This window comes from Scatophagus argus, chromosome 17 (genome assembly GCF_020382885.2).
Source record: "Scatophagus argus isolate fScaArg1 chromosome 17, fScaArg1.pri, whole genome shotgun sequence".
In the NCBI taxonomy this organism is placed as follows: Eukaryota; Metazoa; Chordata; class Actinopteri; family Scatophagidae; genus Scatophagus; species Scatophagus argus.
The window spans coordinates 6,818,379-6,844,000 of record NC_058509.1 but is presented as its reverse complement, the minus strand read 5'-3'; the positions used below and the strand labels follow the sequence as shown (position 1 = coordinate 6,844,000).

The 25,622-nt window shown below is 42.2% G+C and overlaps 1 protein-coding gene across 9 annotated transcripts in view; it reads left to right on the top strand.

The window, feature by feature from the left end:
* rbms3 (RNA binding motif, single stranded interacting protein) overlaps positions 1-25,622 on the top strand; it is a 249,107-nt gene that overhangs the window by 112,934 nt on the left and 110,551 nt on the right. For all 9 annotated transcript variants that reach the window (XM_046417466.1, XM_046417470.1, XM_046417469.1 and 6 more), the window contains 2 exons: positions 9,222-9,280; positions 24,149-24,240. In XM_046417466.1, coding sequence (XP_046273422.1) covers positions 9,222-9,280; positions 24,149-24,240 — 151 coding nt within the window. The remainder of the gene's footprint in view (positions 1-9,221; positions 9,281-24,148; positions 24,241-25,622) is intronic.

Below are 25,622 nucleotides of genomic sequence, written 5' to 3'. Positions count from 1 at the left end.
CACGAGGAACAAAACCTGAGATCTCTGGCTTTACCTCTCTGTCGTTCCCTTCTTCCTCTCCTCACTTTTATCCTTATTACTTTCCACTGACTTTTCCTTTCATTTGAAGCAGTATCAACAAAGCAGGAGCAGCACAAGCACAGATGAGATGTGTTCATTTGTGCGTGTCAGACAGAAGTGCAGGGCATGTGGGTTTGACAGGTTGGACACTTTCAAACAAACAGGGGCTATTCTGCAAGACTGGCTCTGTAGAAGGGTGTGTGTCTGCAAGTGATGGGGTGTGGTGGGTTGTAACTAGCTTCAATCAGAACCGGGTTCAGATGTGCACACAGGCGTTCTAGCTACATTGCTAGAGCCTCTTTGGTACAGACAGAGGGGTAAAAGTCATCAACTGCCTCCATTAAAAATTGTCCGCCATGTTTTTTAAAATCCAATCGAAAAATAAAAAATCCAGTCTGATAAAAAAATAATGTCAATATTTTATGTGTTTATTTATTCTTTTTTTTAACCTATATGGACAAAGGTATCGGGACACCCAACTGTTACTCCACACAGAGACTTTAATGACATAGCATTCACTGGCAGATTTTCAGCTGTAACAGCTTCCACCAGCTTCCAGATTTTGGGAGTGTTTCTGTGGAAATTTTTGCCCATTCATGCATTACAGCATTTGTGAGGTCAAGCTCTGATTTTGGATGAAAAGGCCTGGCTCGCAATCTCCATTTCAGTTCATCTCAAAGGTGTTGGATGGGGTTGAGGTCAGGACTCTGTGCAGGCCAGTCAAGTTCTTCCACACCAAACTCATCCAACCATGTCTTTATGGAGCTTTGCTTTGTGCACTGGGGCACAGTCATGCAGGAATAGAAAAGGGTCTTCACCAAACTGCCGCCACAAAGTTGGAAGCATAGGATTGTCCAAAATGTCTTGGTGTGCTGAAGCATTAAGATTTCCCTTCACTTGAAGTGAAGGAGCCGAGTCCAACCCCTGAAAAACAGCCCCATAAAGGGGTGTGTCTGGATACTTTAGTCTATATAGTGTATTTCTGGTTCAGTGGAGATTATGCTTGTATGCCAGTGACACATAGGCTTGTATGTTTTCAGTATGCTTTTGGGTGCAGCTAGAAGCAAAAGACAAAGGAAAAAGAAGCATTAGATCGTTGTTTTGAGTCTACAGCTGTTGCTTTGGTCTTTTCTTGACTGCATATTCAGCTAATACTCACACTACCAGTCTGTGTTTCTTTCCCAGGCTCAGGCTGAGTCACTTTGTGGGCATTGTGTCTCTGTGGTGAGCATCTTTCTTTTCTTATCCTTCTCACCCTGTATGTCCAGTATCCTTCAAAGTTCAATTTGTAAGGTACAGATGTATGTTTAGTTTGAAACACTCAATAGCATAAACTAACAGTTGTCTTAACATAATGTCAGAGATGTCTTTGTGTTGTGTTGCAGAGATATCCACTGAAGTCAGCATGCTGACCAGCTAGTTAACTTCTAATAAGTAAACAAGATAAACTCAAAAAGTCAAGAAAGGAAATATTTTTAAACCGGTTTTCTAGAAAAAATACAAAGTTCATGTTGCTCTCTTTTATCAAGCTACGATGAGCTAATCTGTCTCATTAACTGTAAACCGAAATAAAACCGAGACCCGTAGTTGCAATGTGTGCGTTGGAATTTGAACACACACAAGTTATTATTTGTTTGGTGTGCTGCTGGCTTTGTGCCGCGGTTGCAGAATTGGCCTGCACTCACTGGCATGTTATTTTGACCTGCGTTCACACTTTGGTTGATGACTCATGACTGTGAAAACAGTGCTGGTTGCATCTATGGCTGGCAAATTCTGGGTGCCTCTGCTGTTTTTTTTCCTGTTTTTTTTTCTCTTTTCTGTGTCCTTTTCTTCTCTTTTCATTTCTCTTTATTTTATTCTCTTTTTACTAAACCTGCCTCCCTACATGAACAAATTTCCAGGTTCAGTAAAATGGTTGTACTCAGTTTTAAGACTGACAGAAGTAATTGGCCTAACATTTTTATATTATCTATGTAGAATAATTTTTACACAGAAGATCATGTGAGGAGGAAGTGTGGTAAATTAATTCCATTTGTCTTGAAATGTATAATTTTGGCAAAATGCTGAGTTTTGTCTTGATTTAATAATATAAAAAAAGAGCTGGTTATTGATTATTCATGAGAAAATCACACAGCAAGACAGAAATGAAATATATTCAAAGGAATACAAGTGGACCATACTAAGCAGATTGATCCAGTCTCATCCAAAGTGACACGGACTAAATTGCAGGAATAATTTACTTGATGGAGGCTCTATGGCCATCTGAATTTTAAAACTTTCTTTCATTGAAAATCCCTTAATGCCGAGATGAATTGTTTTAAATTTAACTCTATAACAATGAATTCGGAACACTTGCTAAAACTTTTAAATCACCTTCTTTTCCGTTATAAATTACCTGACTGGAGCCCGGTGGCCGTATTTCTGCTTGCAGCTATAATCTATTTCTATTATGTAGGGAGGTGGGAAAGTTTGAATGGTTCTAATCAACTTGTCATCCTTTCACATTTGCCAGGTAAAATGAATGTTCATGAAAAGAAATCACATCAGCGGGGAAATAAGGAAAAATTGAAATCAGAATAGTTGATGATAGCTAATGACCACAGAGAGTTTGACTACGGCCAGCTTTAACAGATGATACTCCTTGGTCAGTGTACTGTGGTCACTCAAATCTCTAGTAAAATGAATTTAATAAAGCTGCATGTTGATTTTGTATATATCTTTTGTCTGCCGGTTTATATTTGCTATATTATTATGCCCCAATGTACTACGTGTTCTTCACTGTTGCCACTGTCTTTTGTATCCCATGATGTTATTTGAGGTAGAAGAAATAAGAAAAGAAAGAATAACAACCTAAGACCAGATAACCTTTCTGTTCCAAGATGCTTCCTACATTTAGAGACATTAAAAGTCTGAAAATAAGCATTTGGCAGTTTACCACAAACCCTCCAACAAAACACTGGGGATTCCCAGCACCTAAAAAAACATGGGAAAATACTGCCAAGAAAAAGACAGAGTGCAAAAGCCAAAAAAGGAATTATCCAATTTGTTGAAGCTTTTTGATTTATCACTGCTTGTCATTGCCAACGCAGTGTTTTGATATTTATACTATAATGCTTTTTTAATTTAGACACCATTATCCATGAGCAAAAATGTGGAATACTTCTCCATAAACACGTAATGCTTGTCCATAAAACATTTTTTTTTTTTTTTTTTTACATCTTGCAGCGAGCGTTTTATAAATAGTTCTTGCAAAGAATTTTATTAAATAAGGAGATCTAGTAATTTGATTAACCAAGCCAGGCACCCTCAAGCTTTGAGCCACCAAGGGGAAAATGGGCTGGGTTGAAGTTCAACTTTGGACCCACTTTGCTAAGACATGTCAGAGTCTCCATGCAGGGATGTAGATAAAGGACTAGAGGCCTAGAGGACATGAGAGGAAGTTACTGATATCAAGTCGGAGGCGTTGAACAGCTGTTCTGCTCCCTACCAGGCGTCCATCAGGATAGTTTTGCCCTCCTCTTTTTAGCTCGATGTCATCGTCTTCATCTGTCTGTCTTGTTATTCACTCTGTTTCTTTCTCAGTTTCGTCTTTATTCTGCTCTTCCTGCATGTTCTTTCCACTTCCTACTGTCAGGATGCCGTTTCCTCTGGGAATCTCTCTTTTTAATTCTCTTTTTACATCTTACAAAAAACAAACAGTGCCCCAGTCTACTAATAAGAGTGTCATAAAAGGCTTTGTTTCAAATTCCCAAATTTTCAATAAAGCAGTTGATTACATTCCACAAAAAGTCCCAGGCTCAAGTTGTGAAATTTAACTTACAGAACACTGTATTGTCAGTCCAAGACTGGGAAAACAGCAGTTTTTCTGTTATATGTTCCTCTCAGTTCAATGTGTCTTTAGCTCTCATAGTGCAAAACGTGAGAAAAAGCACATACGTATAGATATATCTGAAGCTTAAGGTTATCTGCATCCAAACAGATTTTCAGTAGTCGCATAGCAACGACAGCAGCAAGAGCATTTCACAAAAGCATCTATTTAATATTTGTATCGAAAAAGATGCCCAGTGGACCGGAGGACCAACCTCTGCCTGAGCCACAGAGATGTGTGAGCTGCTGGATCTGCTAGATGCTGTAAGGCAGGAGACGACAGTCAAGGGCAGCTGCCTCACACTGCATTTAACCAGCGAGATGATTCCTACTGATGCTCAGTGACAAGGAATATGAGTATGCACTTACAGGTACATATATGTTGTGTATATTTACGTACATTCACAGCATTCTCTTTCTTTCTTTCTCTTGCTTGACTGTTTGAGTGGGGTTTTTTTTGTATGTGCTGTTAGATTTTTTCATTTCTACCTGTCATCCTCTTTGCTCTTTCTTACATCCTGTTTCCCCGTTTTTATTTTTGATATAAAAGTATAAAGAAGTCTTTTTTCTGCTTTGTCCTCTCTGTGTGTTTGCCGCAGTGACACCTGTCTCTTGCATTAGGATCAAAGACTTAAAACACATCCTATCCCATGACAGGTGTAATAAAGAATAGGTGGGATTTTCACTATATGTGCAAATACCTTTGATTGACGACTGAAGTAAAGTAAACAGAAAATAAGCCGCAACAAGATGATGATGATAATATCTTCAACATCTTCATTTCAAATGTGTGATATCGTCCTTCCGCTTTGCCTGCGTTCGAGCAGCAAGCATCACTGATGTGATTGAGCCTGCCTCCCCTCGTCCTGCAGGAGTCCTGCGCTCGGCTCAAGTGCAACCGCTAGATGTTGTGACAGAGGCAGATCTAAGTAAAACTGTGGTCATAACAGTGTCTGATTCCTCCCATTTTGTCCCTTTCGTTGCCCTGCGACCGGACACGACCCAGGAGCAGCCTTAATTCCAAGCTAGGCTAGCATGGTTGTCACCCCGCATCTTGTTCCTCTGGTTGAAATGGTCCCAAAAAGCTGCTGCTCTGCATTTTTATCATTTTTCAGTAGTTACACCTGTTGCAACTATAAGGACGGGAAAATGTAATAAGATATGAATAAAATATAAAAACTAAGCAAATAATAGCGAAATATGAAACACTGGTGGCTTGGTCATTCCTCTGCGGAATCTGCACTCAAGCATTTTTGTCATCTAACTCGTGTCTTAAAAGCAACTCACTTACTGTTTCATCAGCTTGTAGGAAATTGGTGTAAAGGTTGTCACTACCCAAACTAATGGACAGAAATAATATAGCTTAATGCTGTTGTGTGGTGCTTATGAGGCCGGTGGTGTAACCATTACACGTCTTTATAAAACAGTGGATTTTCTTAAGCCATTGAAGCCCCTCTGAATAATATTTGCTACACAGAGCAAATAGTAAATCTGGATGCTGGGTGTCTGCTCCACCTGCTCCAACATGAGTAAACTGTTATTGCGGTACCTTTTCATTTTCACCTACAGCGTCTGCATTCTGCTAATTATTTTTGCGTAAAAGCCTACAAGAGGTGATAAATTGAACTTCTCTATAGTGTGCTTTTTTTTGCACCTGCCTCATTTCCCTGCACAGGTGCTCCAAAGATGCTGAACACGCCTGAAGCAGAGTTTTCTGCTTTTATACAATCCAGTCTCACAGTTAAGCTCAGTAAACCCCAACCCTATCTGCATGTGTTTCATTTTTCTCTTCTTCTTTTCATTTCATCTAACAGATGGAAACACTTCACTCGAAAGGTACACGTACTCAAGTCTTCATCTGCAGTCACAAATGGACAGACATGCAAATTCAGGTTTCGGCTCCCTGCTGTTCAAGACATTACAGCGTTGTGTGATTAAATACACACACACACACAGAGTGAGAGGCTTTTGGGGTGTTTATCCAAAGGGCTGAGGGCAAGGTCTCAGTATAACACTTGGGTGGTCTGTCCATCCTTTCCAGCGCTGTGCTTTCCTGTGTACCAGCAACACCACACTGACGTGTTGTGGTTCTGGCCAGCTCTCTCTCGCTGCCCACATATAGCAAAGAGCCACTCCACTCTCCCAGCTCTGATGACGGAAATGGAATACGTCTGGATCGTTTCATCCAGCGAGAGAGCGAGAAACGAAAGAAATGCAGAGCTGGGATGTCACTCGTCTGCATGCAGCTGGCCTCTTAAAAACGTAGCAGAGCTTTCGGCTCAGCTTCAGTTTTATCACATTTGAGCACCCAGACAGCTGTCAAACGGATGACATGTTTTACATCCACCACAATTTGTGTATTTTCATCAGCCTAAAATAGCTCATAAAGCCGCTCTTTTTTATAGGCGGTTTCATTTCTGGCGTCTTCTTTTCTTGGGGTTGATCCCATATTGCATCAGAATGATTGCCATGGGATTCCTATTAGGAGGGAGGAGGAAGAGAGAGACGAACGCAGAGTAATGAAGGATACAGTACAGGAAAGAGAAATAGAGAAGATGGTAAAGAAAAAAAATGGAGAGTGAGATAGAGAGAGAGAGCGAGAGAGAGAAGATTTGAGAGGAGGGAGGGAGGGCCGAGGGCCAGCGGAGTCAGAGATAAGAGGCTGCGAGAGTGATTGAAATAGGATTAGTGGAGACAGGCTCTGCATCCCGGCCACAGCATCACAGTGTTAAACCTGCGCTTCACAGGGACTGCCTCTGTCACATCAAAGCCTCCCCAGGCCTGCCTGGCAGAGAGGCGAAGGAGACGCCAGCAGGGTCGTCCACAGCCACACACACACGCACACACACACACGGCACATACATGAACATGCTGATCACATTTTCCATCCGTCTCCAATATGTCTCCATTATGGGGCACAAAGCTGGCTGCTTCCACCTTGCCTTTTAATCTTGCTGCAGTATCTTTGTGCTGTGTATTTGGACCACGGAAAGGATGCATTGATGAGCCATCTTTAACATTTAATGAGGCAAGCAGTGATGAGTTGGCATTGGAAAGCTACTGTCTCTTGCTTCCCCAGAGTCCAAACAAAGTTTTAATGAGAACTTTCCCCCAATATGTGCCAAAAGAACTGAGCTTTTTAACTGCTTCCCGGACTGAAAGCGTACAAAATTGTTCACATAAATACCCGACACAGGTGTCTACCTGTGTGTAAATAAGCAGATAGGCATGCAGGAACAAACATGCTAGCTAGCTCAGTGGCTTACATGTAGAGTTGGGCACTAAATCAATGAATCAAATATTCAGTATAATTTCTGATTTGGTCATTTTATTGTATAAATCTTCTTTACATATACATGAGCGAGGATTATGTGCGTCACTTCTTACTTGTAAGTCCCGCTCTAGTTTATTTCTCAACAAAAGCTGAAGTACAGCTCTGCACGTTCTCTAATCAAATGAACACTCCCTGTTCCATGTTCATCTTTTGTACTCATGCTCAAGAGTGTCTCAGTGTGATCAAACATTGCACGTTAGTCCTGTCCTGCCGCAGCAGATTATGGATCCCTATAGCTAAAATGGCCTGTTTATCTGCGGAAGAGAGACAATCCACTGATTGGTGAGTGCTGTCTCTGTGTGTGCATATTTGTATGTGCGTGTGTACTCATGCGGTATTTGTGTGTGTGAGCTGGTAGTTTTCCTCTCGGAGCTCATCAGTTCATATCCACCACCCACCCCACCGCAGCATGCAGTAAATAGAGTCTCCGCCACTCGTTGAGAAATGGCACAATTATCCCCTGCTGGTGAAATATGGGCCGGGATGCACCACTGCTTCTTCCCTACAGAATGTGTGTGTGTGTGTGTGTGTGTGTGTGTGTTTTGGTGTGTGGGGGGGGGGTATGCAGAGCATAGATGACTTTCCTCTGCTCACTCATTGTGATGTGCGTTCAACACACAGGGAATTGTTCTCACTTATGTATTTATACACACATACATCACATACACGAGCGTATCTATACAATTGAGGGCACAGCTTCACACATGCTCACACGTCACTCTGCATGCAGCTGATGCTTGCATGCAGAGATACACATACTGTACTTACAGTGCTTCTCTGCACACTATTCAGCATGTTGCAGTTTTAGCTGAGACAAGCAGATGGAATAACTCACTGTCAGTCTGGTCAGTCTTTCACCAAAAATTTCATAGCATAGCATTTACATATTAAAGCCAATGCGCTTTTTCTAATTGTACATGCGAACAAGAATGAAGAATATGTTTGCAAATATCAAAAGATAAAGTACATACATTCACCTCGTCCCATACAATGTGCGGGAGTAATAAAGGAGGATAATAAAGGAGGTTTGTAATCATACTAAAAATCTAAATGTCAAAGGATCGACCAGGTGTATAAATATCTTGCATTAAAGTATTTAAACACTTACAAATACAGATAATCCAAGTACATAGTAATTACAGTAGTCAGTCTTGGTTAAAGGCTCCTCACTTAAGAGAAGAAACCCTAAGAGGACAACACTGTCAGGCTGATAAGATGATGACAAATATCTTATCCACCAGATGAGCAGGGCACTATGATAAATGTGATCTAATAATCACATGTTGTCACCCTGAGAGACGGGTGCTCCTTGAGGCCTATTCATATAAATGTTTGTAACTTGTCCATCCTGGATGCTACCCAAATCACAAATTCCATTAGTTTTATCTCTACAAATGGCCATAAAGAAAGTAGTCATCAATGCATCCATCCTTTCAAGTGTTAATTAATAGCTTAAAGATGTTGGGTTATTATGAGTATTTCCATGCTGTTTTAAAAGTTTTTGAATCATATTATCATGCAAAAGAATAAAAGAGTATACTTACTGATTTATCTCAGTGGTGAGAGTTTATGGTCTATGTTGATGTGAAAGGAATTCATCAGTTTAATATGGTGAACTGTATACTAATGTAACCATTTAGGTTTTGTTCACTGAGCTCATATGCTTTTAGACCTTTTGAAAATGTTCAGTGACTCGCTCAAATGCCAGAGGCCTGCACGTTCATTTCTAGCCAGCCATAAACATAATGTTATTAACCTCAAGTGATTTCTCTTTCCAATGCCTTTTGACATTTGTGCTACTTTGTAAATTGCTAGCTGCAACAAAATGGTAGAGCGCATGGAAAAAAGGACATCTACTTCAACCATGAGATGACAATCTTAGTGAACTGCCCCACCAGCCAAAGGTCCTGTAGGTCGTTCTGAGTCAAAAACACTAAATTTAATTTCTCTGTCTTTATAGGTATGGAAAAATAGTGTCAACCAAGGCCATTCTGGATAAGAACACCAACCAGTGCAAAGGTAAGTCGCTAGTTTGTCTTGTAAACCCACTTTGTTTTATTAAACCAGCTATCACTCTTCAGTCTGTGTTTTGTCATGGAAGCGACAATCCTAGACCCCACGTAAATTTAGACATCAGCCAAGGAAGACTTGCGCTGTAAATCAGCGATTTAGCGAGTAGTTGGCTTAACACTGCAGGAAGGCTTTGGGTAAACAACCTGTTCAAGGATGGTGCTGCCGCGCCTCAGAGGATAAGCAGGCAGACAGCCACTGTCTCAACCCCTCCCTATCTCCTCTTCGATTTCCTGTTTTGTCATATGGAAGGCAGTCTTTTGGAAAGTGTGTTTCTGTGGAAGATCCATTAGTGTCCGCACGCTAAACGGCACGCCACATGCAGTGATGACATTAGCGGCTCGTTTGGAATTGTTTCTGGAGCACACATTTACATGCTTGAACACAGACACGTACTGGACCAATTAGAGGGCTAACAAGGCACTTGGGAATAGATAAACTTTAATTACTAACATTGTCACACTCACCTTCTTCGGGTCTTGGCTCTATTTTTTGCTACAGCCACCTGCCTTGCTTGGCTGTAAATACATTTCACCTACTCGCTTTTTTGTGTGTTGCAATCAGTTGGTAATGATCAAGACCACCGTAGTCCTCGGCGAAGAAAGACCGAAAAGAGGGCGAGAGACAGAGAGCGAGAGAGCAGCGCGATAGAGGGATGAGGGGGGGAAAAAGATTAGTGTGCTACTTGCCCCGAGGTGTCTGGCAGCGCTGTTTAAGAGCTATTGAAGTTCCATCAATACTTTTAATTGCTTTTTGTGGTTTCCCTGGCTCTGAAGTGTGGCCTTTCAAGGTGAAGCCGCCTTCTTAACCTTGCTCCACACCTGAGTTTATCCTGCCGGGCATGCTCTGGGTCAAAATGTTGAGGAAAAGCACCTTTGCCTTTTAGAAGAGGGGGAAAAACAGTCTGATTATCATGACAGGTCCTTTTTGGTGGCTAGTAAAGGCCATTAAAGACATGAGTGAATGCATGTTGGTGGGAAGGATGTATCTGTAGGTCACAGGACACAGTACAGGGTGAATTAAAGAGGAGAAAGAGAGAATCGAGGGAGGTTACGTAGATTTAGACTGGAAAAAGGGGGAAAAATGGAGAGCTAAACCCTTTTCATTTCTGCAATGATAGAAATAGACTGTGCTCAACCACAGGTTATCCCTCTCTGTGTTCAGCCGACCTGAGTTATGCACTGCACAAAAAAAATCAACTCTGCTTAGCACTGTGTTATGTGGAAGACAGTGTTTCCCATAAGTCACCCTCCTGGAATGCAGTGCTGCTGAGATGCCAAGAAGCGAATATAAGCAGACATATTTTATGAGTGGAAAGGATGGTCCAGCTCTGCACCCCGGGATAGAGAGCGAGGTGGACAGAGGGGAGATGTGTACAAAGAAGAAGAAGAAAGAGGGTGAGGAGAAGGGCTGGGTGACCTTGAAGAGAAATTTACACTTCTTTAGTGTTTGAAGGTGTTTGACAAGTGGAGGAGAAGAGAAATTGTGCAAAAAGACCTCTCTCCAATACATATGTGACTGTCTCTTGAAAGGTGAGCCGGTATCAAAGCATAAACAAGCCGAGCAGGTGTATTGAAGCCCGGTGGGCTGGCGTGCATCTGCGCACCCGGTAACAAAGTGAAATCGGCACATCGCCCTGATCTAGTCACGCATTGTTTCCACTCATCTGACCCCCTGACCCTGACACTTGTTTAAATGTCAGAGCGGCAGCTTATCACCACGTGTCGCCGTCACACAGCGAGCGTCTCTCTCCTGCTCCACCTCCTCTCCTCCCTTTTGTGTTATTTGTGTTTAGCTCAGCTCAGTGAGCACACTGCCAAAACAACGTGAGGAAAATGGGATAGAGAAGAGGTCAGGACCAGTCATCTCTGCGAGATGGCTAGAGATCGACAATCAGCCTGGAGAAAACAAATCTCAAACTCACTAACTAACTTCTCTACTGTGCTTCCTTTATAGTTTTCCTCCCCTTCATTTTGTCAGTTTGGAAGCTTTTGGTTTAGTTTGACTTTATAAATAGTAAAATCTATAAATATATAGTAGTAATAAATAGTATGAAGGCCTGTTTCCCTTTTTATAGGCAGAATATTATTTATTCTGTCAAGAGTAGATCAAAATTCTCAAGAAATTCTCATTTCAGTACATTTCAGCACATCTTGCATCAACCCAGCAGGTCCCAAGTGCAAACGGATCTGGTAAAAGACTGCAGGGTAAGGGTTAGCCCAGCAAAAAAATGTTAGAACCAGCTCAGCTTTTTCCACTATATGATGGCAAGCTGCTTCATTAGCCAACCTGATATGTTCAAAAGCACGTTTCTGGTAGATTACTTTTTAACCCGAATGGTGTATCACCAGGTTACACCTCTGTAATAAATTCCCACTTCTCAAAATCCTGTCTTACCAACCGCTATGCAGTGTTTAGGTGTCTGAAAAGCTTTCAAATTTAATATCTAAATGAACACAGTGCCAATCTATGTTTTGTCTGCATCGTAATCAGATGACATAGATCATTTATTTAAAAAAAATAAAACCTTAAATATATGAAGAAAATATGTAATTAGTTCAAATGAAAATATGGAACGCAGGCTTGTAGATTTTAGCTAACATTTAGAACTGGGCTAAATTGTTATTGAAAGTTGTGTAGACATCTTGATCCTGTGTAAACACATTGTTTGATTAGCGTATTTCAACATGGAGCAGGTAGAGCATGTATGTGTGGTGTCCCAGACTTGTTTCTTGGTAAAAGCTGACTGGTATATCATTATATCTACACTAACATCTAGCATCTACACTGTGAATCTATAAACCACATACAGCATTTCACCATTATTTAGTATTTAAATGTTAAGAAGAATCAAGAATCAACAGTCTTTATTGTCATTATGCAAGCATAACGAAATTTTGTAAAGATTATCTGCTCAAATGTACACATATAAATAGCAGCAAAATTTAAAATGAACGCTTAATAAATTTCAAGAATAAAAAACACAATGCAGGTGATTGCTTGTCTGTAGCAGAAGTGCTTTATTCCTTGCATTGATAAAACTGCAAACGGAGAGATGATAGGAAGATGGATAGCTGATGATATGTGAGATGGACTGGTGAGCGTAGGAGTGGAGGCTGTCTGTTGTCAGAAAAGCAGAAAAACAAGAGACGACGCTTTCTGTACCTACAGGTCAGGTGTTAGGGAAATGTGTATTTTACCGCGCATGCAAACATACATACGCCGACACAGGTATGGCGCCCACACACACACATTGTTTCCCCGCTTCTATATGTCTATCTATACATTTTGCCCTCAGTAGACGAGTGTGTGCGAGTGCTGTGAAGCCCTGTTTGAAGTATCACATCACAGGAAACCACACTCTAAGACCATGTAATACACCTCTCCCACGCACTCAAACACAGGGCACACTCACACACACTCAACGACTAATCGTACCCCCGCATACACTCGCCATCCATCTGCCTGGGGTGTTAGGCTCTTGCAGCAGCAGCAGCAGTGGTCATGCAGCAGATATCAATCCTCTTTCTAACATCACAGCCTGCCTGTCTGCCTGTTCTGGCTGCTCTGGCTGCTCTCCTCCACCACCGCACCACCACGCAGGCCCTTCAATGAGCCTCTGTGTCTTCCTAGCGCTGACTCACTCCCTCGCTCCCTACCTTACTCTGTGACACACACACACAGGCTTCCAGGCACACACACACACACACACACACAACTCTTGCAAGGGCACGCAACAGAAGCGAATAAACCGTGCGTGCTGATAAATACACACATGTTTTGGATGTAGCCCAGTTCAGAGCGAAATGGGAACAGGAAGTTGTGAAAGGGCTTTAGGGCTGTCAAGCGCTGTGGGTAAGAGGAGGCATTCGGCTCTTCATCTCTGTTGCTCTCATGCTCCTCCACACTCTCACACTGTTTCTCCTTCCCTCTTTGTCTCTCTTTTTTTCTCCCTCCCTCTCGCACTCCGTCTATCTAGGTTTGTCTCTGCATTTACACATTTAGTGTGGAAATACAGCAGAGATTTGGGGTTTACATCACAGATGGATCGGGGGATTGAGGATGGCAGAGGGAGAGTGAAAAGGAATAGACTGTGAGAACCCAAAACCACTCATTTGCCACCCATGCCCACAAGGGCCTCTTAAAAGGCAGCGGCGGCATTTGAAATAAAGCAGGGCTGACCGAATGGAGACATTTTATTTTTCCTGCCAGAGCCCGCAGGCAGAGGAAATGACCTCAGCCCTTTAAAAGACCTCCGTTTCCTCCTCAACCAGAGGGAGATAAGGCTGCGCCGAGATTCACCGGCCTGACTGGCGCTCAGCCGCGACGGACCACCGCACTGAATTGTGGGAGATAGATGAGATGAGAAGATAGTCTCTCGTGGCTGTGTGTGTTTGGCAGTTTGTTGTTGTTCTTTTCTTTGCCCTGTAACTTGCCTCCATTTTGTATGAGGATGCTAAAAACTCACAAGGGCATGACATAAACTCACATCTTGAAAGGGTTATTGTCGCTTTTGCTCGATCGCGTGGGTGACTTGATGTAAAACACGCTTCAACTTCCTATTTTGTCCCAACAAACTGAAATCACGTTTGAGGTGTCCAAACATTTGATTGTGAAGATTAAAGAAAAATACAGTTTGATTGAATACCCCTCTGAGATAAATGTAGTTATAATGAATTTATCGCAGAATATCTTTGCATGCTGTACCTAAAGTACAAGCTCATTGAACCCCCTGCCTTTTGGATGCTGAATCAATTTTGCTTGCGGGGCAATTTAAAAGCCTGTCAGAAGCTTGACCATTACAATCTGAAGCATCCCTTGCTTGTACCACAGGATCGGCCTAATGGAGAAATATAGGCAGCGTTACATTTTATAAAAGCAGATTTATTGCTGCATCAGTGGCTGAGTGGAGTATTGCATGACTCCGAGCATAAGGGCTATTGATGAATGAGGTGACGCTCTCCAAAAAGGCCTGTTTCTCATTGTCATGTGCATGTGTATCTGTGTATTTTGGGTAGGGTGGGAAGGAGGGCGGAGGGAGAAAAGGCAGAGAGTGCTTTTTGCATCCGTTATTGGTTTCTCATTAGAGGGCTGAGATATAAACATTTGTCTATGTTGTACACGGTGCCGGCGCAATTAAGGATTCTCTTTGCCGCCCCCTCTGCCCTTTGAAAGTGAATTATGTGCAGATGAGAATCTCGACTGAAGTGTGGCCAACAACGGACCTTTTCCAAATGCCTCTGTTCCCTCAAAGCCATTCCAGAAAGAGATTGGCTGAAGTAGAGACGGAGAGAAAGCGTGTGCCGTTTCCTGCTTGCACTGCGTATTAATGACTCTAATTAGCAATAGCTGAGGGATAATCACATTGATTTGGACAGATTCAGCGTGCAGACCCTCATTGGATAACACCCACAGCCTTTGTTAGCACCCAACAATCACATACGAACACACACAAATCCCTTTTCTTTTCTTTATTCCTCTCCTCCCCTGCCCCCCCCACCCAAATCGCCATTCCAGTAAGTTCCAAGCTGGCTGTCCACGGTGTAAGCATCTGATTGGCCAAGTCTGCCATAAACAGAAATACTCAGGCTGTCAGTACTGCATTCCTTGAGCTCTGACCTTTTGTACACCTTCCACTTCCTGTTCTTTCATTTTGGCATGCAGTGTGGTCGTCGTCTGTGTTATGTGTGTGTATTTTTATTGACTGCGCTGTGGAGATTATGATGAGGTGAAATCCAGAAGCCCCTGAATCACATGTCAAAATAGGCCAATATTTCCCAAGATAATTTTTATAAAAGGATCCACTTCCAAATTTGGGGAATTTGCTTATTTCTGACGTGTTCCTGTTCACTGTCTGTCTTCCACGTCCATGCAAAAGACAGAAAAATGTGTATTTAATTTCAGCAAAGTACGAGCAGATTTTTGGCCCCACTATGGCTTTCTTCTCTAGTCATTGGCTCGATCCATTTTATAAGACATCTCAGAGCTCCATTCTTTGTGTTGTTTGTTGACAAATGCCTCAGAGGACACCGGTGGAAGGTGAGGAGGCGTACCCCCAGTCATCTCTTATCCTGGACCAAACCCATGGATGGCAGGGGAACCACAGTGCAAGAAATGGCCTTCCACTGACCTGCCAAGGCCCTGGCCTCTTGCGCCATCCCCTGACTAATGATCATTCCCTTGATTAGTTAAGGAAGGCATAAATCATAACTGCAATGAAGAGGAAGACTAGCTGGGGGCAGCCAGGCCGTTCCTCATGAATGACTAACAGATGCACGACAAAGGAAATGGGTTGTGCAGTTGTTCAGAGAAATGGGACACTTTGTCTTTGTCCAGACTTTAATGTCTGTCTCTACCTGGAGATTTTGTCCGCTTGATCTTCATTGATCGGGACTCAGTTCAAATATTTAGCCTGTTGTCTCGTCTGGCTGATGGCGCTTTTCAGGCCCGGTACCTGACATGATTATGTTGCATTATTACAAACCGCTGTTTGAATACGGTTAACATGGCAGCATGCAAGATGGCACCCAGCATGAATACAAAATTTTAGTAATCTCCAGGTGTAATTGGAATGACAGGAGAGCAAGTATTTTCAGATACTCTTTAAGTGAAGTGTGAAAGAAAAACTGCACCTGCTCTTTGAGTATGGATGTGCTTATACTGTTTGTGGCATTTTAACATCAACGGGTACCATAATGAGCTGCTATTCAAGGTTGTTTGACATTCTAACCTGTGTGTGTGTGTGTGTGTGTGTGTGTGTGTGTGTGTGTACTGGTATGAGTATACAGTATGTTAACATGTGGTTGTGTGTGTACTGCAATGTGTGTGCATGCTGGCATTTACAAGTTTGCATTTGCTTGTCAGTGTTAGTGCTTAGCTGCTTAAGGCGCATGTGTGTGATTGTACGTGCCAGTTTGCATATATGAGTCTGTGTGTGTGTTCTCTTAGGTGTGTGCGTGCGTGCGTGCTCTGTTCAGCCACTCAGGTTTTTTTGCCACAGGTCCCATTTTAACAAGCTCTTGACAAGTAATTAACGCGCTTCAGGTCTCAAACCATTTTCGAGTGCTCTTCACATGTTGCACCAAACACGTTGGTGTTTCGCTATTAAGCTAGGAAGCTGATGTAGATATCACAGACCTGAGAAGTGAAGACATTTACACATCTGAATGAAGGCTATGTGTGCACAGTTTAGAAGACTGTTTTTATCCATTTCACAACATGTTCTGCCACTCTAAAGCAGTGAATGGCTGCAATGAGTAGATACTCTTTGTGAATGTGCGATTATTTTTGAATTCCAGTTCTGTAAAGGTAGTCTTGGATTTCCAGAGAACTGGGAGGTAATGCTAGAAGCCAGGTCTTCTGTAATCAGACTCCATTTGTCTTGATATGGTTTCTTAGCACCACAGTACAGACTGCAACGCAGCTACAGGCCTCGCTTCTCAGCACACATAATTTAAATAGTGTCTTCGCTATCATGCTGAATTTAGAGCTGAAAATACAGTCGAAGCCATATGGAGCTGTAATGAGTGTGAATTAATTAAGGAACAAAAAAAAGAGTAGAAAGGAGAAAAAATGATGGTGAATAAAATGAAGAATAAGCAATGCTGAGACAGAGAATAAAATCGTTACTGTGAACACATATGTTAAAATGCTTTGATATTTGTTTCAATGTTGCTAAAACAGCTTCATTACGACAGTTTCTACTGTGTGCTTTGGCAGTCTTAATAGAATAAGTTTATTAAGAATTACAGCAAAGGAGAAAATGCATTAATGCATACATGAATGTTGAACAGCTTCATCAATGTGCGTTCAATCTTTTTGCAACTATACACATCAATTCAGTAGGTGCATCGATGTTGTACAGAACTCATCCATAATATTTGCACAGATATTGGATGAGGTTTTTTTTTTTTCTTTTCAACATCCTGTTCAGTTTGTCTTCGGCACAATGAGCTCCCGGTAGCCCCATTGGCCCTGAGCCCTGGCACTTTGCCCTCTGCAGATACTGACTGCAGATCCCTGACAAGGACACTCCTACACCTGCGAGGGAAGATGACAAGAAATACAATACAGCCAATGGGCTGGCTGCTTCAGCCCGAGACGAATGCCTTAGCTATAAATCCATGTTGCAGGGTTGATAAGTTAATTGCCTGTATCGCTATCTCCTTGCCAATGTCTAATATAGAAGAGCCTTGTGTGAGAGTTATTTTACAACAAATGGGTATTGTCTCCAAGTGCAAGGCAGGGAGGATGGTAACATTGGACAAGTAAATGAGGGATCTTTATTTTGAGTGGGTCCAAGAGCTGCATTCTGTGGTTGCCTGAAAGTGATTTGCGTGGGTCTTTGGCCTCATTTTTTTTTTTTTTTTCACTAATTTTAGCTCATCTCCATAATGTGTCTTTAGGTTCAGATCTACAGAAACATTATGTGGATTTGTAGCTGCTGGAGCTGTGTTTGCAGATGGAATCATGGCTGTTGGTTTTATAGGACGTCAGATGCAGTGGCCTTATGACTTTTCTCTGTGGTGTGAAACGCTTTGACGGCAGCGGTGTGGCCAGAACTCTCTCGCCCAAAGCTAACATTTTAATGCGCAAAAAAAAAAAAAAAATGTATGAATTGCAGATGTTTTTCTGTGGGATCCTTCAACTGAAAGATAGATTTATGATCCTCCCCTGTGTACTCACGTAACCACACATGCACATACACACAAACAAGAAACTTAGAGGTCACTCAAAAGCATCTGTGCACACCCAGTCAACACATTCACACACACACCACATGGTTTAGGGGAGGGTAGCTGCAAAATTTATCATCAGTCAAGTGCTGGTGGTGCAGGATGAATGGAGGAGGACAGAGAAATGCAGCCCCAGTGAGGATGCGCTCCCCCAGGGTTGGAGTGTGACCATGGCGGTCTTGACTCGGCCACAGTAAGTCATGGATGCCATCTCGCTATTTAAAACTCCTGTGCTCTCCTTCAGTGTTTGCACAGCTCACCACAACCTCCCAAAACCACCTCCCACCTTCCCTTCCTGCAGGGCAAAAGTTTTGGTCAAAAGCCCCAAATGGACCAAAGACAGTTTTAAATGAACAAGCCATAAAATATTTCAGCAGCCCCTTTTCACTCAAGTATGCAGTTTCTTTTTTTATTTTTTCCCCCAGAAGTTTTTCAATAATGTCACATGAACAAAACTATTTCTCAGTGACAGCCGTGTCATCGTTATTTATGTCATCAGTTAACATTTTAACTTGTTATTTTTATATTATTAATTCAGTAAATCTATAAACCAATCTAATCTACATTTAGAAAATTTTTAATTTTGAACACAATGTCCCAGGGCCTCAGATTGTTTGGTTTGCACAATCAACAGTCCAAAACTTTTTGGACCAAATTCAGTGATACATATACATATATATATATATGTATGTATATAAAGAGTAAAACATCCCTGAAAATGTCACAATTAATTAGTTCATCAACAACAAAATATTCATTAACAGTTTTATTAATCAGTTGATTGTTTTAGGCATTTATCACAGAAAATTTCAAATATTTTCTTGTTTAGGTTTGCTGCTTTTCTTTGTTTTATATCACTGCAAAGAGAATATCTTTGGATTTTGGATTGCTGTTTAGAAAAAATAAACTTAATGACTCATGATGAACATTTTCACTCTTTTCTGATTGAACACTTATGAGAAAATATTCAACAAATGAATTATTAGCTAAACAGCACATTTGCTGCAAGCTGCCTCATTTCTTGATAAATGACAGACAGTTACACACAGAAGGTTAAAAATCTTCATTAGGTAATTCACTATTGATCAAGAAATGTATGAATTGACTTGGCATTTCAGCACTACATACCGTCAGTTTGCAGCGCTCTCTCGGTTCCTTAAAGGTGGAACTCAGGCGTTTGTGCACACGTGTATCTGCGGTTCGAAGGCGGTACTTTGGCTGGGCCATGAATCATAAGAATCATATTACAGGCATTGTTATGCATATTTGTCCATGGAGTGGCCCATCTATCTCCTCCATTAACTGTAATTACTTTTATACATGCAAAGTACGAATTATTAACATACATGTAACCACAGTGATTAATCACCCATGCGCAACTGCAGTTCCAGAACTGTTCCTGATGACTCACAAGGACGTAAACAATCACGCTGTTTGCCCTGTACACCATTGTAATGCTCCGTGACTTGTCGTTGATTCATTATTCATACTTAGGGCATATTTATTCCATTGTATGCGGTGCAAAATGGGATCATTAGCGCTGAATATGAGAATGTGAAAAATGGAAATATTGGGGAAAATGACGGTGGATATAGTGTGGGTAGGAAACCCCAAACAATCTCGACTATTAGCAGATAAAGAATGGTAATTTCCCCAGACGTAATTAGGATTAGCATAATTTGACATTGCATGAATGATGCATGGATGATTGATATGTCGATACGCTCATTGTAATGAGTGCCTTATCTCCACTCTCCGCTGAAGACTTTTATACGGAGCGTAGCCCGAGGTGCCATCTACTGTACCTCTAGACCTCCGCTGGGGGACTGTGTTAGGGAGAACCCTGCTTCATACACACATTCATACGAACCCAGTCACCCGGGCTACTGTAGGGTAGAAACAAGGGTAGCTTAGCACCATCCTGTAGTAACTGATTGAAGATGGTCCTTTTATCTTGACAGGTTTTCCTGTTAAAGCCGGACCAGGAAATATGATACGGCAGCTCAGGTTCTCTTTATTCTTATCGGAGACACAGTCTGTGTGTCTGTACATACAGTAGGTGTGTGTGTCTATGTCATCCTGCCTGTGTGCTTGTGTGTGTATATACTGTATGTGTGTGGGTGTGGGTGTGTATTAGTGTGGAGCTGCACAGCATTATCAGCCACCATGCATGTAGTCAGTCACTTTGAGCTGCTTTTAAGTGACAGTTATCGATCGAATGTTTGTGTTGCTGCAGAGGCTTCAAAGCAACGCCTTGCCCTCTGCATCCCACTTGAGAAAGTAACTCTAGAGTACCCGCATTGACTACAGCAGTAGTACAGCATGTCCTTTACTTCAGAAACACATTCTTCAGGCAATATATGCGTGCATCTGTGAGTAGGTGTGTTGTTGCTGAAGTGTGTGAAACGTGATGTCTTAAATCGAGGGCTTCTTGACCCTGCTGCTTTTTTTCCTGCTCAGCCACTAAACAAGACAAAACAAATGCAATATGCAGTAAATGCACTCACAAACATTCACATTGTCACGGTAGCCGATAATTTTTTACAAATTAAAGTATACAAATGTAGCCTGAAAAGGCCAGTTCACTGAAATTATAAAAACAAATTTAACAGCACAGCGGCTCCTCTCAAATATTGAATGTTAAATGCTAGAACCCGCAGTCTACCAATAAGTGAACAGCATGTCTCCTAATGCCAGTCCTAAATCTATATTTAAATATAATACATAAAACTAGACTTGACTCTTCAAACAGAGGGGATGAGCCAGAATAGCTCCATTCAGTGGTCCAGTATTGAAACGGATTGTTAAAAGTATTAAAGCAGAGGAGCTCACACATTCACACATGTACACAGACTCTGACTTTTCCACAACCCCACCAACAGTTCTGCCCGATAAAGGCACAAACAGAGACTTGAGATGTCTCTCTGTTATTATTCCTGTTTTCCAGCAAAACAAGCCTTTAACAGTTTTACCCTGTGGCTACAGATCAGACATTCCCCATTACAGAATCATTACGCATATATCATCCACAATAACTGCACAGCGGAGGAGCAAACGGGATCTATTACTGGAGGCAGCTAGCAGAGTGTCAGTTCAGTCTTCTTCAGAGCACTCAGCTGACCCCACATAACCCCTGTCCTCACTCTGCCTTTCTTGTGTACACACCCTTTCCCTCGCTCTCTTCCTCCCTGCCTTTCCCTTACTTCTCCCTCCATTCAGAGCCGTCAGAATATAGGTCAGCATTCTCTAAAATCCTCATCCTGCTGAAAGTTTGATAAGTGCACTCCAGGTGGTACTGGGCTGAATATTATATTTGTAACTGGGGGTGCAAAGTATCCACCACTGGAATATTCGGATTATTAAAGAGAATCAGCCATCGCTCAGAGGTCCTCAGTACCATTCGAGGTGGTTTTCCTAATGTGCTCTTAGATCTAAAGAGAAAGCAATATCTTTTCATTGTGTTTGAAGGGTTATTCCACCCGAATTACAAAAAAAAAGAGAAAAAAACAAAATGCTCATCCTTCCTCAATCCATGCAGGTGTCCACTTTTGGAGGTCTTTTGCCTCCGCCCCAGTGAAACTGAGGTGAAGGGAAAGCTGTTTGGGGTGCTCACAGCATTCAAAACTTGCCTGAAAATCAACAGGAATATCTCCAACATCCCACTTATACTACATATTCCATCTCGCTGTGACAAATTAATGCTGAATATAAAGTGAGTGGAGGAACATAACATATGGACAGTTTTAGGATAAAAAAAACCTTTGTGAACCACATGCCCTCAAGTCCTCCAGACCTAACTGAAAACCACATGGGAGAATGTGGAGGCCAGAAAAACTCTCTTAATAAAGCAGAGTAACTCCAGAAATTCACTGGTCAAAAATATTTTACAAGTAGGCTCTCATCATATAGACAGCTGGGGGTTTGAACTGTGGAGATTACACTCCACTAAAGGCCTCTGAGAAATGAGTTTAAAACTTGTACATTACAGATATTTCATTATTGAATATACAATATACATATATATTATATATATATATAGTGTATTTTGGATATTTGGTGTTCATCCATCTAATAGACACAGTGAAACTGAACACTTTTACAAAAACACTGAATATTGTTAACTTGTCACTTTGTCACCCAGTTGCATAAAAACTGTTCACAGTGTGGTCTGTGGATTATCCACAGTGGCAGAGAGGCTGTCTCATACACATTTCTGACAGTTGCACCTCTTTTGTGACTGGCAGAAGGCTGGAAGCTCAGACAGACGCCACAAAGCCTGACCAAAGAAAATCTAAACTATCTGCACTGCTGGATACCACTGAAGGCAATGATGCGTTTGAAAGGCCCTTCTAATTTAAAATATATTTTTATAAGCTGCTCTCATGTGAGTCAAGTTATTTACTAATTTAATTAGCAAAGAAAAGGGTTGGATTTTCCGTCGTCTCGCTGCCTGTAATCGTCCGTTATGCTCTGTAGCGACATGGAACAGTTTCTCTGCCTGTCGCTCGTATCTGAATTTGGACTTTTCAATCTGCCTCTCCGTATTTTCTCAATTAAAGACCCACCCCTCCCGGCCCCGCTCTAACAGCTGGCCATTAATCAGTCCGTGCACTCGATTCCTCTTCCGCCACAGGTTATGATTTTCACATTACTTCACACTCCTTCACCGCCATCCGACAGGAAAATGACCCCAACCCTCTCGCTGCCGCCGCGGCCGCCATCACACTTAGACACACACCTCGAAAGTCTTAGAAAGTGAGACGTTTGTGTCAAACGAACCGCACATGGGATACACAAGGTGAGAAAGTAAGGTGTTTCCGTGTATATGTGTGTGTGTGTGTTAGTGTATGATCGTTTGTAACATGATGGGATAACCACGGCAGCTAGTCCCCCCCCTCCCCCACTCACACCCATTATCCTTTTCTAATTACACTTTCCTTCTGAAACAGTGGATCAGAGGGCACCATTGACTGCTTTTAATCTGCCACCAAATTTTAATTAACACAGGCGTGACCCCCGTCTCCGATACATCCCGGAGAACGTCGGGATCACAATAACTCATAAATCACAGTCGCAGATTTCATTCCCCCTGCTTTCCATTGGTGATGAATTTCCAGATGGGGGCTGGTGGCTGCTAATGTCAGAAAAAATATGAGAGAGCGATGGAGAGAGGGAGAGTGTCTGTGCTAGGGACAGAGAGGAACAGAGGAATGGACAGGAAGGCTACATTTGAGAGGAATGTAATTGAGTGTTTATGTGTATGTAACGGAGATGGAGTTGAAGAAAGAGGGAGAGAAAAAATGGCAGCATCTCTGGTACGCTGTCAACCTTGGAGAGATTTGTTACCGGGGAGAGGATTATGGAGGCTGTGAAATGGGGTTGTGTTAATATGCCGGGTGTTGAGGAACGGGATGTGGGCCAGCCAACTTCACAGACTGTGAAAATCAAAAGGCTGAACAAGTGAAAACTGAAAATGACTCAGTGATGTTCTGAAGAATTAATTGACGCATCTGTCTGCGTACGTGAGCGTGTACATGTGTGTATTATTTCTTTAATCATGGACTTTCAATCATGGAATTACCATCACATGAATTATTCGACTTAATTAATGAGTATGAGCCGTCGTTAAACTACACACAAGTAAGAATTTCCCTTCAACAAAATTGCAGCATGGTCTGTATTCTTGATTTGCATGCTACTCGGTGTGTGTGTGTGCGTGTGTGCACAAACGTGTGTGTATCTGTGTGTGTTTGCTTGTGTGTCTGTGTGTGTGGAGGTGGAGGTGGGCAGGATGCCGGGGTTTGTTATTACTAAATCGCTCATCCATGCTACTAATTAAGATGCATAGCATCCCCTATGAACGTCAGTGTCGCTAATTATCAAACAATGTAGTGCTCACCAGATATGAGAACTGGCAGCCTCTGTAGTCATGTTACCAACCTATTACTGCTACAATTACCAAGTGCCTGTCAGTCTCCTTGTTAGTCATCGGCCTTCATTTTATTTTTTTTCTTTTACTAATGCCTGTCCTTTTCCTTGTTACGCCCTCCCCCTGTCTCCCTCTCTTCTTTGCCCTCTCCAGGCTATGGCTTTGTGGATTTTGACAGCCCAGCTGCAGCACAGAAGGCCGTGTCGTCTCTCAAAGCCACTGGGGTGCAGGCCCAAATGGCCAAGGTAAGGCCTGTTTAAGAACAAGTTAGCATTGCCACGTCCTCTTGCGTTATCATTAGCTCTCTGTCGTGCATCCGTTGCCCTCCAGGAGTTTAATATCGCACTGTTGGCACACTGCATACATGTTCGTGGATCTGAAAGCTAGTTTTGTTCATAAACACAGTTTTATAGAAAGTGATTTTCCACAGCGTTTTGCTGTTTAATGACAAACGTCGTCCCTGTAATACAAGAAGACTCTTAAATGTGGGCTTGTAACTACGTTTGTGTGCCGTTATATGACAAGTTCGGAGGCGACTGCGGTGCACGTAGCTCTGTTTTATCTTACTGACACTCTGTGACAGGGCAAAGCCGTCGTCTCACACAATCCAGTGGCAAGACTTTGCTTGCACATCTGCGAGTTCCTTGTTTCAAGTGGTTACACGGACTTAGTTATGTGTGAGAGTATGCGTGTGTGTTGCATTATTCCACAGCAAAATAACTTGGTCGCCAGGATGTAAGCTGGCCCTGCTGTAATTGAAGTTTGACCAGCCACTTGTCCTACACTGTGCAGTATTATTAGCCTGCTAAAGTGGAAGCAGATGAGACGAGCCGTTTCGGCAGCACAAAGAGGGCCCCAGTGAGTTGCACAGTGGAGGGAGTTTGACAGACAGAGACACACATGAAGAGGTCTGATTTGGAGGAGAAAGCACCGTGGCAGGGTGTGTAATTACTCAACGTTTTAACTGAGAACCTTGTATTGTTCCGTGTACATATTTGGCTGGTTTTGGTGTCAGATTAGGAACATCACTGTTTAGTGTATGTCACGCCCTCAGCACAGGCTAGCAGTGATCATGCGGCCAGTTTCTCATTTTTCTTTTCTAAATTTTTCATTTCCTTTCCGTCGAGGGTACAGAGGCTCATCACATACTAAAAGCACAGCAGGTCATCTTCAGTGTGATCGACGAACCGGCATGACTAAACCGGGCTATTTTTGTGCCAGCCGAAAGATTTGCTGGTGTCAGAATATCTAAATATGTGAACAAAGTGTCAGTAGCATTAAAGCAATAAATATGGTGATTACTATGAGGGCACACTATGAGTGATTTTCTCAGACGAGATGGTCCGCATCTGATCTGATCCAGAAATCCCCCACCCCCTTGAAGCCACAGAAGCCATGATGAGATGGAGAAAGGCGATGGCGCCAGTGAAGATGACAGAATTGATGATAACGATGAAGGTGGCAATTATTTTGATCAAATGGGATGAGATCTGACAGGAGGAGATGATATTCTGTGCGGTGCTCAGGTGTGCCATTTCTCAAATGCACCATTTGGCCGTTTCCTCTCCCCACCAGTGTCCTTCTTCCAATATTTATAAGAGGGCAGGCTCTCAGAATACAGATAAGA